General features: G+C 43.0%; 1 protein-coding gene across 1 annotated transcript in view; it reads right to left on the reverse strand.

Moving 5' to 3' along the window:
- The window catches only part of Ptgr1 (prostaglandin reductase 1), a 21,476-nt gene extending 7,958 nt beyond the window's left edge, over positions 1-13,518 (reverse strand). The window contains exons 1-8 of the mRNA XM_008831125.3: positions 13,380-13,518; positions 11,201-11,316; positions 9,208-9,253; positions 7,364-7,420; positions 5,207-5,374; positions 3,157-3,274; positions 2,542-2,697; positions 1,031-1,139 (exon numbers count right to left, since the gene is read on the reverse strand). Coding sequence (XP_008829347.1) covers positions 1,031-1,139; positions 2,542-2,697; positions 3,157-3,274; positions 5,207-5,374; positions 7,364-7,420; positions 9,208-9,253; positions 11,201-11,306 — 760 coding nt within the window. The 5' untranslated portion in view covers positions 11,307-11,316; positions 13,380-13,518. The remainder of the gene's footprint in view (positions 1-1,030; positions 1,140-2,541; positions 2,698-3,156; positions 3,275-5,206; positions 5,375-7,363; positions 7,421-9,207; positions 9,254-11,200; positions 11,317-13,379) is intronic.
- Between the last annotated feature and the right edge of the window lie 773 nt (positions 13,519-14,291).

Genomic DNA, 14,291 nt, shown 5'->3' on the forward strand with positions numbered 1-14,291 from the left:
CTTGGAAAAAGGTAGAATACTGTTGCTGAGCCTTCCATCCTGATACTAATGTTGATTTCTTTTTTGAGTGCAACAAAGCCAATGTGGCAGTAAACTAGAGGAAATACTGTCTTCTCTCTGAGCTATGCTGGTAGTGGAGTGTGTTAGAATTTCTGGGGCTCAGAAGCAAGACAAAAATTCCATGTTTAGAACAGCACAAAGTCATAGCAGAAAAAGATTCTATATGAGGAGTTCAGAGCACAGGGCTTTGTTTGAGTCTGGTCCTAAAAGGATTTAAGGAGTCCCTGGCTGTCTCAGTCATTCATCTTCTCATCCATAAAAGGGCTGAAGAGATGGCTCAGTGATTAAGAACATTGACTGCTCTTGCAGGTTCAATTCCTAGCACCTACATGGTGGCTGACCATCCATAACTCCAGTTCCAGGGGCTCTGACACCCTCTTCTGACCTAAGCGGGCATTGCACAACATGGGGGCACTTACACACACATGTAGGCAATACGCTTTTTTTTTTTTTTTTAATCTTTTTGAGACAGGGTCTCATTGGAGCCCCAGTTGGCCTGGAACTCAACTATGTAGATTAGGCTGGCCTTGAACTCACAGAGCTCCACCTGCCTCTGCCTCCTGAGTGCTGGGATTAAAGGTGTGTGCTACCACACCCAGCAGCAATACACTTATACACGAAAAATAATATTTTTTTTTTCGTTTTAAAAATGTAGGATTGTCCAAGATCTCTTATGGACCAGAAGGAAGGAATATAGGGCTCTCTGTTGATAATATTTTGGGCCCTTTGGGAGTATGAAGGGGAGGGAGGGGTGAAAGGGAGTGGAGAAGGGAAAGACAGAGAGTATGCTGGGGCACAGGAGGAGTAAAAAGAGGCCAATCAGAGTGTGGGGGAGGGTGGGAAACACATCTTGCTGCTCTAAGAAAGTACTGCCCCCACCTGTGAACGATAGGCCAGCTGGCTCTTCCCTTCCCCGTGTCTATGAATCTTCCTTTTGTACAGTCCTCCCACATCAGGATGAGCTTATTACCTTGGGGATATGGACCAGTGCGGTTGTACTGAGAGATGGCCCCACAGATCGCAATTCTTCCAAATGTCTTCATCTGGGATATAACAGTATTTGAAAATTCTCCACCTACCTAAATGGAGAGCAGAAACAAATACTTCAACTAATCCAAAAACTACATTTAGGAGAATCAACAAAACTGTTTGTGTGTATATATTTCTCCTGGAAGCCACAGTTCTGTACATGCTGACTTTACAGAACATTACTGCAAGTAATGAAAATAAACTGCATCTGGTGAGGAACTTGCACCCACATATGTAAAGAACTCAACCCAGCTGAAAACTAAGCAAAGAATTTGCAAGTTTCCTTAAAGATGATATGCAAATGAACAGGAAAAGCTCTCCAGTATATTTAGTCATAGGGAAATGAAAATCAAAACCACACTGAAATACCACTTGAAGATGACCATAAGAAAATCAATAAATTATAGGTGTTGGTAAGGTCATTGAGAAATTCCATCCCTTAGAAACTGGTAGGAATGTAGGACAGTGCAGTTACTTTTCAAAAATAGTTTGGCAAGTCCTCAAACATGAAGTTATCATATAATCGAGCAATTCTACTTGGAGGTGAATACCCAAGAGAAAGGAAAACAAAAGCCAAACAAACCTTTGTACCTGAATGTTCATAGCAGCATTATACAGTGGTCAAAAAGTATAAAGAACTCAGATGCCCATCAACTGTGTGAATGGATTTAAAAAATGTGGTATATCCATACAATGGAATATTATTCAGCCATAAAAAGGAATGAAATACTGATATATGCTACAGCATGGCTATACCTCAAAATCATTTTGCTAAGTGAAAGAAGACAGTCACAGAAGAGAGGGAAAGTCACATTTTGAGAGGGAACATGAAGGATGACTGCTGATTACTGTTTCTTTTGGGATGATGAATCTATTATAAACTGTATTCATAATTCTATAATGTGTCAGATGTACTAAAAATGATTGAATTCTACACTCTAACTTCTTTTCCTTTGCAGTGCTGGGGAGTTGAATGCAGGGCTTTGCACACGCTAGGGAACAGCTCTGTTACTGCGTTACATCCTCAGTCTAAAAGTTTATTTTATGGGCTGGGCATGGTGGCACACACCTTTAATCCCAGCACTCAGGAGGCAGAGGCAGGTGGATCTCTGTGAATACATAGTGAGTTCCAGGTCAGCTGGGGCTACAGGGAGACCCTGTCTCAAAAAGACAAAAAAAAAAAAAAAGTTTATTTGTCTATTTGGGATTTTGTTTCAAAGACATGGTCTCACTGTGTAGCCCACAACAGCCTCAAATTTCAGAGTGCTGGGGTAATAGGTATAGTCACTATGGCTAGCTCTGCAGTTCGATAAATGAAGGATATGGTTTGTACACTGTACATTAATACTAGGTACACATACTTTTTTCATGTATTCTAGACGGAAACTTTAGAGATAGATTCCTTTATGTGATACTTTATTGATAAATCAGATAAGTTCAGTTTGTACTTACATTATCAAAATAGCAATCATAACCATCAGGAGAGGCTTTTTTCAAAGTTTCTTCCAAAGATTCTACTGTTTTGTAGTTAAAGGCAACATCAAAGCCAAGCTTTTTAAGATGGGCAACCTTTTCATCAGACCCCGCAGCACCAACAACTTTGCAGCCCTAAGTGGGGAGAGTGCAGATTATTAACAAACTAGGAGCATGGGGTGGATTTTGCATGGTCAAGTGACTCACAAACACCCCTTCTGTCAGTCCCCTTTTCATCACTAGGACAAAATATCTGAGAAAACAACTCAAAGAAGGACATTTATTTTGGCTGTTTCAGGTGTTTTAATACAGTCACTTAGCTCCGTGCTTCTGAACTGTCTATTGTGTAACATCACAGTAAAAGTGCAGTGCAGGAAAGCTACTCAAGTCATGGCAGCCCAGAGAGAAAGAGTTCAGCCACCTTTGCAGCTCTAGTTTCTCAATTTCCCTCTTTCTCAACCTCTAACTTCTAAACAAGATCCAGTAAGTACATTTTAAGTTCCTTGAGGCAAGAAAGTGTTCTCTGTGTTCACTGCTGCATACCCAGTGTACACTGTGGGTCCTGAATAGGGGTCATTAGAAGAAGACATTTACCTTGAGCTTAGCTATCTGCCCCACAACAGAGCCCACGGCTCCTGCTGCTGCGTTAACTATCACTGTTTCTCCGCCCTTCACGCCACAGATTTCAAGCAGGCCAAAGTAGGCAGTTAGGCTAAAGGAAGAACATAAGGATGTGTAAATATGTGCTCTCTCTCTCTGTCTCTCTCTCTCTCTCTGTCTCTCTCTCTCTCTCTCTCTCTCTCTCGCACATGCACGCTCATATATATATATATAATTTTATTTATACATCTCCATTATAGATCTTGAGGCAAGGTCTCTCACTGCAGAATTACCTGCAATATTTATTATTTTAATAAGACTCTGTAATTCTTGGGAATGCTAATAATGGAGAAGGGTTGCCTGAGGAATATGGGCACCAGTGTTTTCTGGGTGAGTTAGCCTAACCCCCTCCTACATGCTAGGCAAATGGTCTATCCCTGATTCACATTTTCTGATTGTGTCATTATACCCTTCACTTCCTCGGGCACTACACAACATAGGTGTACTTACATATATGCAGGCAATGCACAGTATTAAATAAAATATTTAAGTTTTTATTTTTATTTTATGTGTATGAGCATTATGCCTGCATGTGTGTAAGTGCACCTGTGTTGTGTAGTGCTTGCAGAGGACAGAAGAGGGCATCAGATCTGGATCTGGAGTTATGGATGGTTGTTGGCTGCCATGTAGAGCTGGGATTCAAACCTGGGTCTTCTGCAAGAACAGTAGTGCTCTTACAGCTGAACCATCTCTCCAGTTCCAAATAAAATATTTTTTTAAAGAAAGGAAAAAAAAGAAAACAAATCATACAACATAGAGAAAAATTATTTCCAAGGTGGGGAAGTTTGGGGGGAACTGAGGTCACAGTTCAGTCAGGAACGTGTAGAGCAGACTCTGAGGGGTCTGAGTATTTGAAATCTGTTCCCAACTGCCTGTAAAACCACACCTGTGAGTCACTTCAATTGCTGTACTTGAAACCCCTTGTACCTCAGACGAAGGAGAACACACAGTCCACAGGAGACTGAATGCTTTCCCTTTCTAACTCTGAATTAAAGCAAAGGTGAGTGGTGAGCAAAGATGAGCGCTTTCTGGTATCAGGAGGAGCTAGTCCCTTGCTAACTCTTTATATTTATTCATTTTGAGATGTCTTAATACAGTTATAGTTCTTTTTTCTTTAAAAACTACTACTATTATTATGTTTGTTTTGAGATACACTTTCACTCTGTAGCCCTAGCTGAAACTGGTTTGAAACTCATTAGGTAGCTCAAGCTGACTTCAAACACACAGCAATCCTCCTGACTTAGCCTCCCAAGTGCTGGTACCGGGGTCTACGTTGTTCTGTTCTGTCTGCTAGCTGCTTGTATGGATCATGTTACATGCTACATGTTACTTGTAACATGTTACTTCTTACCACTGTGTTCTCTTCATACCTGAGTGTCTCTGATCTGATTTCTCCCTAGCTCCTTCCTGTCTTTCTCTTCTTTCCAGGTACCATAAGATAAGCCCCACCATGCCTTTCCCATCATGATGTTCACCTTTGTCCCAGGCCCAAAACAAGTGTCAGCAGACAATGGGCAGAAACCTCTGAAACTGTGAACCCAAATAAACCATTCCTCCATTAAAATTGTTGCTTTCAGGTAAATCTCACAGCACCAAGAAACTAACAAAAGATCAAAGTGTGTGGTACATGTCTCTCTGTGCACTTAATGTCTTCCAGGTTCACCAATGTTACCACAAATGTCAGCTTCCTTTTCTTTTTAAAGGCTATAGAGTATTCTAAATATCTATCTATCTATCTATCTATCTATCTATCTGTCTATCTACCTATCAATCATCTATCTATCTAGCTATCATCTATCTATCTATCAATTATCTAAATACTTTCTTTATTCTTGCACTGATGGGCTCTCCATTTGATTTCCCTCCCTTCCTAGTCCTACCATGTTCCCTAATCAGTCCTTGGACCTATAAAGCCTTACATATCTCCTCATGGATCAAGTTATGGTATCAGACATTTAAACAAAGCATACCCTGTGACACTCACCCTGGCATGCCAATTGTCCCCAAAGCCAAAGACAGTGGTAACTTGTTGGGCCACTCTGCAGGCAGCTTTCTCAGTCCGTTGCCATCAGAGATGGAGTGTGATGTCCAGCCTAACAAAGCCACCACAATAGTTCCTGTTGGGAAGGCTGAGTTTTTACTTTCCACAACTCTGAAAGATAAAAGCGCATTAAGACATGTGACATCTCTTCCTGTTCATGGGAGTCAGGATGCTGTGTGGTTAATGTTCACAAAAGGGCACTGAGGATGTTTTTCTATGACTGATACCCTGGGACATTTCTCCTTAATTCTTGGCCATGACAGGGGCCATCAAAGAAGAAGCTCTGAACTGGTCCAGCGTCCATCCCTGACCCCACAGAGTTCTCTTATTTTGAAGCAAGGGGCCTTTATCCTTTGCACACCAGCCTCTCTTCTCCTTCGGGGTACTCTCTGTCTCTCAAGCCCTCTTATGGCCTGCTTCTTTACCATTTCCTTCTCTATCATCCCTTCTCTGAGAATAAGAAAGCACAACATTGCTATTTTATAATCTCATCTTCTCCCTCTCTCTTCTTGATTTTACAGCCAAACTTCCTCACTTCCCATTCATGTGATGAGCTGTAGCAACACAGCCTACCTTCACTACTCTACTGACATCACAACAATCTTCTGGTTGCAGAACCCAATACTTACTCTTTTTTGACGTCTTTAAAAAACTTTTATTTAAATTTGTTACTAATGTGGGTGGTGTGTAGATGCCGTGGCATGTGTGTGGAGGTCAGAGGACAAGTTTCAGGAGTCCATTCTCTCCTACGTGGTTCCCAAAGATCAAACGAATTTATTTTAGAAACTTTAAAATATAAAAATATCAGACTGGCCAGGCATGGTGGTACATGCCTTTAATCCCAGCACTTGGAAGGCAGAGGCAGGCGGATCTCTGTGAGTTCAAGGCGGCCTGGTCTACATAGTGAGTTCCAGGACAGCTGGGGCTACAGGGAGACCCTGTCTCAAAAAAGACAAAAAAAAAAAAAAAAAAGTCAGACTGGCAATTTAGCTCAATAGAATAGTGCCTGCCTGGCATGCATGAGGCCCCGAGTTCAATCACCAGCACCACAATTTTTTTTTAAGCACAAAATTTTAAAATAGAAACTTTTTTTAAATGACAAAAATATCAGTTATAATTCCACAACATAAAAATAACAGTTAAAATTTTTGGTATGTTTTATGGCAATCTTAAGATGTACTTTAAATGTATAAATTTATATTAATTATACTTATGTAATTGAAGTAATTTTTAAAAATATTTTATTTATTATTTTTATTTTATGTGTATGAGTGTTATGCCTGCATGTAGGTAAGTGCACCCATGTTGTGCAATGCCCATGGAGGACAGAAGAGGTTGTTGGATCCCCTGGAAGTGGAGTTTGTTAGCTGCCATGTGGGTGCTGGGATTCAAACCTGGGTCTTCTGCAAGAACAGTCAGTGTTCTTAACCACTGAGCCATCTCTCCAGTCCCTGAAGTAATGTTTTATAGCCTAGTTTTCTCTCACCATTATATTAGTTTATATAATTTATATATTTTCTCCATGCTATTGAGAATCCTTCAAAAACTGTAAAATTTCAGAAACTTGAATTTAATTTCTCCTTTATCAATAGTTTTTTCCCCAGTATCTTTCCTAATGTAAATGACATTTTAACTAATCTTATAAATACAAGTTTGTTTGCCCTACCTGGAATGTGGGCAGCACCATCTCATAGGCCGGGAGCTCAAATGGAATAAAAAAGGAGAAGAAAGCTAGAACAGGCATTCTCTCCACTTCCTGTCTGCCATGAGGTGAGACTGCGCAGCCTCCTGCCACCAGGATGTTTGGCCTCGCCTTGAGCCCAGAATCAGCAGACAAAAAGGACCAAAACTGTGAGCCAACAAGAGTTGTTCCTCCCTTTAAGTCTTTTCTCTCAGGTACTTTGTCACAACCACGAAAGTCTGATAAATACATCCTTCCTCCCTCCCAGTTAAGAAGGGGCAGGATTTCCAAGATTTTTTCAAATACAAGAGAGTGAGCCACATGGGCAGAAGGAACTGGAAGAGCAATGGGAAGACAGGCCCAGCAGGAACTGGAGGAGATATACTTATCCAAGCATTGGTCCAAATGTAAATAATTACCTTGCCACCTGCTCACCCATCAGCCTATCACCCTCCTTCAATCTTTTCGATGCAATTCTGAAAAAAAAATTCCATTCTTAGTACTTAACACCATCTGGAGGAAACTGCCTTAACTATCAAGCCAAATGGAACAACATTGGGGCAATGTGTACAGAAACAATACCCAGACACAGCCAGAACCAGGGGAAACACAGTGAGAGGTGGTTCTGCCTTGGAACCCCAAAGGTGCATTCTATGAATGAACATTGGACTCTTACCACCATGTTCAGATGGAAGAGTGTTTCTGTCAGTGACCTCCAAAATATAACACAGCCTCTGCTGGTATTTGTTATCCCAACATTAACCACCCACAAAAAGATGGCAATTGTCATTTTGTTTTCTTTAACAGAATCTCACTATGTAAAGTAACCTAGACTGAACTTGTGATCCTCCTTCCTCAGCATCTCAAGGTATGAGCCACCCTTTCCAGCTACTAATTAATATCTTTATTTTTCAACTAAGATTTGGGTCTTTGTTAATTAGCTATGAAAAATATGAAAAAAAAAATATATATATATATATACACATTTCAGGACTGGAGAGATGGCCCAGTAGTTAAGAGCACTGGCTACTCTTGCAAAGGTCCTAGGTTCAGGCTGGGCATGGCGGTGCACACCTTTAATCCCAGCAGAGGCAGGTGGATCTCTGTGAGTTCAAAGCCAGCCTGGTCTACATAGTGAGTTCCAGGCTAGCTGGGGCTACAGGGAGGGAGACCCTATCTCCAAAAGACTGACAAAAAAAAAGAAAGAAAGAAAAAGGTTCTAGGTTCATTTCCCAGCATGTGCCACATGCCACATGGCAGCTAACAATCTTTGGTAAGTCCAAGGGATTCAGTACCCTCTTCTGGTCTCCTCAGGCATTGCACACACATGGTGCACTTACACGCAGGCAAAACACTCATACAGATAAAATAAAAATTAATTAATTAATTAAAAAATATTTAAAAGGGCAATGGGCTATGTTATTTACTTAAGCAAAAAACTGCTAAGTTCATTAGTGCCCATTGAAGGGTATTTATTCCCTTCCTGCCCTCAGAGTCAACTACAGATTGCATAATAAAGCACAAGTGAGCTGGGCACGTTGGTGTATACCTTTAATCCCAGCACTCTGGAGGCAGAGGCAGACACAGAGATCCAGGCCAGCAGGGTCTCCACAGCAGTTCCAGGCTAGCAGGGGCTACAAGGACACACTGTCTCAAAAAGACAAAAAAATAAACAAACAAATAAAATACAGGAGAATGAAGTCAAGACTAGCCAATTTTAGTCTTAACAACTTCTACTCAACTATTTGCCAGTAATGCAATTGATAAGTTGGAGGCTAGCTTCGTTTTTCTTTTTGTCCTTTCTGGAAACAACACAAGTGAGAAATAAATGACAAACTGTGCTGAGCAGACCTCTGCCAGCAGAAGACGAGCACCGTGGAGCTCATCACTGACACAGTGCAGGGAGAAACAGGAGAGACTGTAGTATTTTAATCAGTTGGCTATCTTTAAGATATTTTATTTAGTATTTTTATTTTATGTATATGAGTGCATTGCCTGCATGGATATAAATGCACCTATGTTGTGCAATGCCCATGGAGGTCAGAAAAGGGCATCAGATCCCCCTAGAAATGGAGCTATGGACAGTTGTTAGCCACCGTGTGGGTACTAGGAACCGAATCTGGGTCCTCTTCAAGGGCAGCTGGTTCTTTTAATCAATGAGCCATCTCTCCAGCCCCCCGTTGGCTATCTTTAAAAATGAGCTACCATACTTCACAATATGGACCAACACACAACATAAGAAGGTTTAGGGGGGAAATAATACCTCATGTAAGGATCCACAGAGAGGAACAGGGCTTCAAGGAGGACCTCTACAAAATAAAGCATTCCACAAGAAGTTAGACTCCAGATCTGATGGCTGCAATGTGTTGGGCACTGGGAATAAATACAGGTAATCTTTCTGCTGCAGGGCTGCCTTCTCATCTGTGCTGTGGGCTGAATCCAGGGCCTTGTGCATGTTAAACAAGCTCTCTACCACTGAGCTACCCCTGGAGCCCTTGTTTGTGCTTCCCATTGAAAATAAGAAAGGCTTTCACAGTTGGCCCAGTTGGGTTAATAATAACAACAACAATAATGGTAATAATAATAATATGCATGCTACCTGCATTGATTTTCATGGATCAACTCACTTGATGTTTTCAACTATTGTTTCCAATGTATTTAAGTTCAGGTAAAGTAATTTACCCAAGGCCATATTTTGTTGTTGCTGCTATTGTTTTTTAAATATTTTGTTTATTACTTTTATTTTATGTATATGCATGTATTGCCTGCATGTAAGTCCACCCATGTTGTGTAATGAACAGGGAAGACAGAAGAGAACGCTGAATCTCTTGGAAATGGAGTTATGGACAGTTGTTAGCTGCCATGTGAGTGCTGGGATTCAAACCCCAGTTTTCTGCAAGAACAGCTTAACTGCTGAGCCATTTCTCCAGCCCTGATGTTGTCTTTTAATTTATTGTTTTTGTTTTATGTATGAGTGTGTTGACTGCATGTATGTAAGTGCACCTGTGTCATGCAATGCCCATGGAGGCCAGAAGAGGGCATTGGATTCCCCAGAACTGGAGTGATAGATGGTTGTTAGTTGCTATGTGGGTGCTAGGAATTGAACCTGAGTCCTATGCAAGAGCAGCCAGTGCCCTTAACGACTGAGCCATCTCTCCAGCCCCACTACGGTACAGTGCTCATGAAGGATTTTATAACCAACCCCAATTAGTATGAAAGAAGATGCATTTTGTTAAAGTGACCAAGTACATGCTTTTTGGAACTTTGAATCCAAGTTTTGGCCACTGCAACTTAAACTGAGTCAGTGACTTTACCATGTTGTTTGACTGTTTTATTATCCCCTTTTCTCTAGCTTGCCTACCCTTACAGACACCTCTGAAAGTCAGCTCTGTGCAGGGCTGCTCGGCAGGGCTCATCATCAGGTTTACCAGGACAGAGGGGACATTCTCCTCATGGTCTGGTCAAAGTCATGAAAGACTGAACACCCAAGCACGAGCTTCTTTGATAAAATACGAGTTATCAAAGAAGCAGGATGAGAGTCGGGGCCAACAGGCATCAAGGCTTCATACAGAGGACCCTACAGAAACCTCTCTATGGAAGGCTGCAAAATGTAAACAAATACCTCCCACTCCTGTGTGCTAGCCTCCTGGCCTCCTTGTCCATCAAGAAATATGCTTCTAGAGATTGAGGATGTAGTCCAGTGGTTGAGTGCTTGCTTAGTGGGTATAAGGGGGAGAAGAAGAAGAGGAAGAGGAGGAAGAGGAGGAGGAGAAGGAGGAGAAAAGGGAGGAGGAGGAGGAAGAAGCAAAATATATTTATTTACCCTATATATATTTATTTACCCTTTGAATCTGGGCAACTTGCTTTGACCAACGGGATATTAACAAAGGCAATACAAGTGGAAGCTTAAAAAGTACTGGAACACTGGAGCTTGCCAACTCTGGCTGCTCTGGATCCATGAGGTCACTACAAGAACAGAGCTCCAAGTAGCCTATGAGAAAGGCCTTAGGGCAACTGCAGCCTGCACCCCAGCAGAAAGCATACCATCACCAGGCAGATGAATGCAATATATTCTAAAGTAAACATTTGGCCCAGATAAGACCTACCAAAGAACCACTCAACTTAACCCAGCCCAAACTGCCAACCCTCAGAATTGTGAACTAATAAACAATGGTTGTTTGAAGTCACTAAACTTTGGGATTGTTTGTTAGGCAGCAAATGCTAACTGATACAACCTCTGCCACACTCTGACTTACCTCCATTTTTTAAGGGTGGGAGCTCAGTAGTCTTCAACTCAAAGTTGCTGTTAGTAGGGAAGCCTTCAAAGTGCTTCTTCAGGGTCCAGCTCTTAGTCTTCACCATTTTGATAAACCTAGAATATGGTGAACCTGTACTCAGAGGCCACAAAGACTGGATTCTTAAGCTCCCTAGCCATTGCACTGAGGCCAGAAAGCACAATCACAGTATCATTTCATCATGTCCTGTAACACTTACTGTCTCTGGTGTTGTGCTAAGCAGTTCATATGTCTGATCATTTTATTCCCATGACTTTCCTACAACACAGTCATTGTAACCATTGCCAGTGTACCGATGAGGAACAGGCTAAAAGAAACTTTTGTCAAGTCAAAGAAAATGTAAACCCACAAGATTCTTGTAAAGTGAATCTTCAGAAAAACCTTCAACGCAAAAAACTAAAGGCCATACATCTTTTTTCAAAAGGCATGCCTTTAGTCCCAGAACTCAGGGGACAGAGGCAGGTGGATTTCTGTGAGTTCGAGGCCAGCCTGGTCTACACATACAGCGGGTTCCTCGACAGTTGGGGCTACAGAGCAACAAAAAAGGATGGAGCCGGCTGTCCTAAGGCAGACGCAGAAACACGTAGCTGCCACTGGGTGGCGCCGCTGCTCCGCCTAATGTTCTCTGGTTTGGTCTCCAAAGCGATTTGGTTTAAATTTGCCTCCATGCAAAAACCAAGGCGAAATTAAAGCTGTTCTGTGCTCTGAAGTAAGGATCTAGCACGCTACCCGCATCACACCGGAACCTAACTGAATTCTACAGACAAGCTCTCAGAGCTGACCGGTTCATTACGTCCCCTAGTGGAGACATGCTGGCCTGGAGGGCGGTGGGCACCAATCCAAAGCCCAGACGTTCTTTCCTATTTATTTATTTACTTTTTTTTGAGACAAGCTCTCATGTACCCAAGTTGGACTTAGTGATCTTGAACTCGGATTCCTCCTGCCTTCACTTGCCAAATGCTCCCCAAACAGGCCACTTTGTCCAGTTTTATGCCATACTGGTTCAAACCCAAGGCCTTTCTTCGTGCATGCTAGGCAAGCGCTCTGTCAACAGAGCTATGTCTCCAGTCCTTCCTCTTTAAAAAAAAATTAATACGGTTTTAAATTAACAATTGTTGCATACCTTGATAGGGTACGTTTTGACGTATGCAGTGTAGAGTGATTAAATCCAGCTAATGAGCACACCCATCCCCTCCTTTACCTATTACTTTTACGATCTGAAATCTACTTGTTTTGAAATATACATTATTATTGATTGTAGTCACTCCTATCCGACTTTGTGCCCTCTGACCAATAACCCCAACCCCACCTAGTCTGATAACCACCATCTACTCTCTACTTCCCAAGCTGGCCTTGAACTCAGTAGTAGTCAAGGTTGTTCTCGAACTCTCTATTCTCTTGCTTCTGTATGCTGGAATCACAGACGACGCTCTACCACGCTCAGTTTGAGTCCAGTTTATCGTCGTCGTCGTCGTCGTCGTCGTGTGTGTGTGTGTGTGTGTGTGTGTGTGTGTGTGTGTGTGTGCGCGCGCGCGCGCGCGCAGGAATCGGTTCTCTCCTTCCCCTCCCTGTGTGTCCCGGGGAATCAAGCTCAGGTCGTCAGGCTTGCCTAGCAAGCACCTTCAACCCGCTGAGCCACCTCACTCCTCAACTCCTGTTTTACTTTTTGTGTTTGTTTATTTTTAAGGCTTCGCATATTTTCGTCTCTTTTTCCAAAATGCAGCCTCTGGTAACTGAACTGGTGCGGTGCGGGATGCACAGTAGTCAGGTCAAGCCCGCCTGCCACGTCGCGCCCACCCGCGAGTCCCCACCCCTTTCTTCCTTCCTCACACTTGTCCGGGTTTTGCAAACCCCCCAGTTCCTACGCCAGCCCTTCCCCGGTGCAGGCAGATATGCCACGAGCTCGGAATGCACCCACACTTTGCTCTGCCCTTTGCACAGGTCTCAGATCTCTCCAAGAACCTGCAGGGACCAAGTAGGCATTGCGCCCCCAAACTTTCTGGGTGCAGGACCCAGGGGTCACTGGGCACGGAGAGGAGAAAGCACAGTCGCTCCACCGAGGCGTCCGAATGCTTAGCAAGAAGAAGCGGGGTGGTGGTGGTGGAGGAGAAGAGGGAGAAAAAGCAGGATGTGTACTTACGGGAGCTCACAGAAAGCCTCACAGAAATCCTTTCCAGAGAGGCGCCCCTAGGATCCCCGGCTCAGCACCCAGGACCCGGCTTTATGGTGAAAGTGAGAAAGGGCGGGGCTTCTCCAGGAAGGAGCTGCACCTAGAGGCCTGAAAGCTTCTACTAGCTGAGGGACCCAGTGGGAGGGACATCAGGATTTGAGGTGTGTGTGTGTGTGTGTGTGTGTGTGTGTGTGTGTGTGTGTGTGTAAAAGTACTCAATTTATGCTCACAAGATTGCAATTAAAAAGGACAAGAAATGGGGCTGAAGAGATGGCTCAGTAGTTAAGAGCCCTTGTTGCTGTTGCAGAGGACCTGGGTTCGATTCCCAGCACCCATATGGCAGTTAACAACGGTCTGTAACTCCAGTTCCAGGGGATCTGAGGCTCTCCTCTGACCTCCACGGCCACTGCATGACACAGGTGCATTTACATACATGCAGGCAATACACTCATACACATAAATAAAAACAATAAATAAAAATATTTTTGAAGCCAAGAAATTATCCAGATACTGCAAGCAGAAGAAAGATGCCACTGGGCAGCATTAGTTACTAAGCTAATTGCCCCTTCCTTCATTTCACAGTCCCAGGAGAAGCTGGTGATCTAGGTGGCTACATTCCCTGAAGCCTTAAACAGAAAAGACAAGCAGTCTCAGCATCTAAAGGTGAAGAATAAATGAGTTAAGAGTCAAGTACTTCCATCAGCTGCTGCCAGGAGCCTGGGGAGTTCAGGCCCAGGGCCTCCACTCAGGAAAAAACACTTCCTCCCCACAGGCAAGAGAGAGCTTCAGGGGGAATCATAGAGTAGAAAGCGCCACTAAGTAGAAGAGCTGGTACAGGCTTTAGATTGAACTGGAACGCTTAAAACTCCCTTCCGGTTCTTC

This window comes from Nannospalax galili, unplaced genomic scaffold, assembly GCF_000622305.1.
Source record: "Nannospalax galili isolate Female #2095 unplaced genomic scaffold, S.galili_v1.0 scaffold1255, whole genome shotgun sequence".
Classification (NCBI taxonomy): Eukaryota; Metazoa; Chordata; class Mammalia; order Rodentia; family Spalacidae; genus Nannospalax; species Nannospalax galili.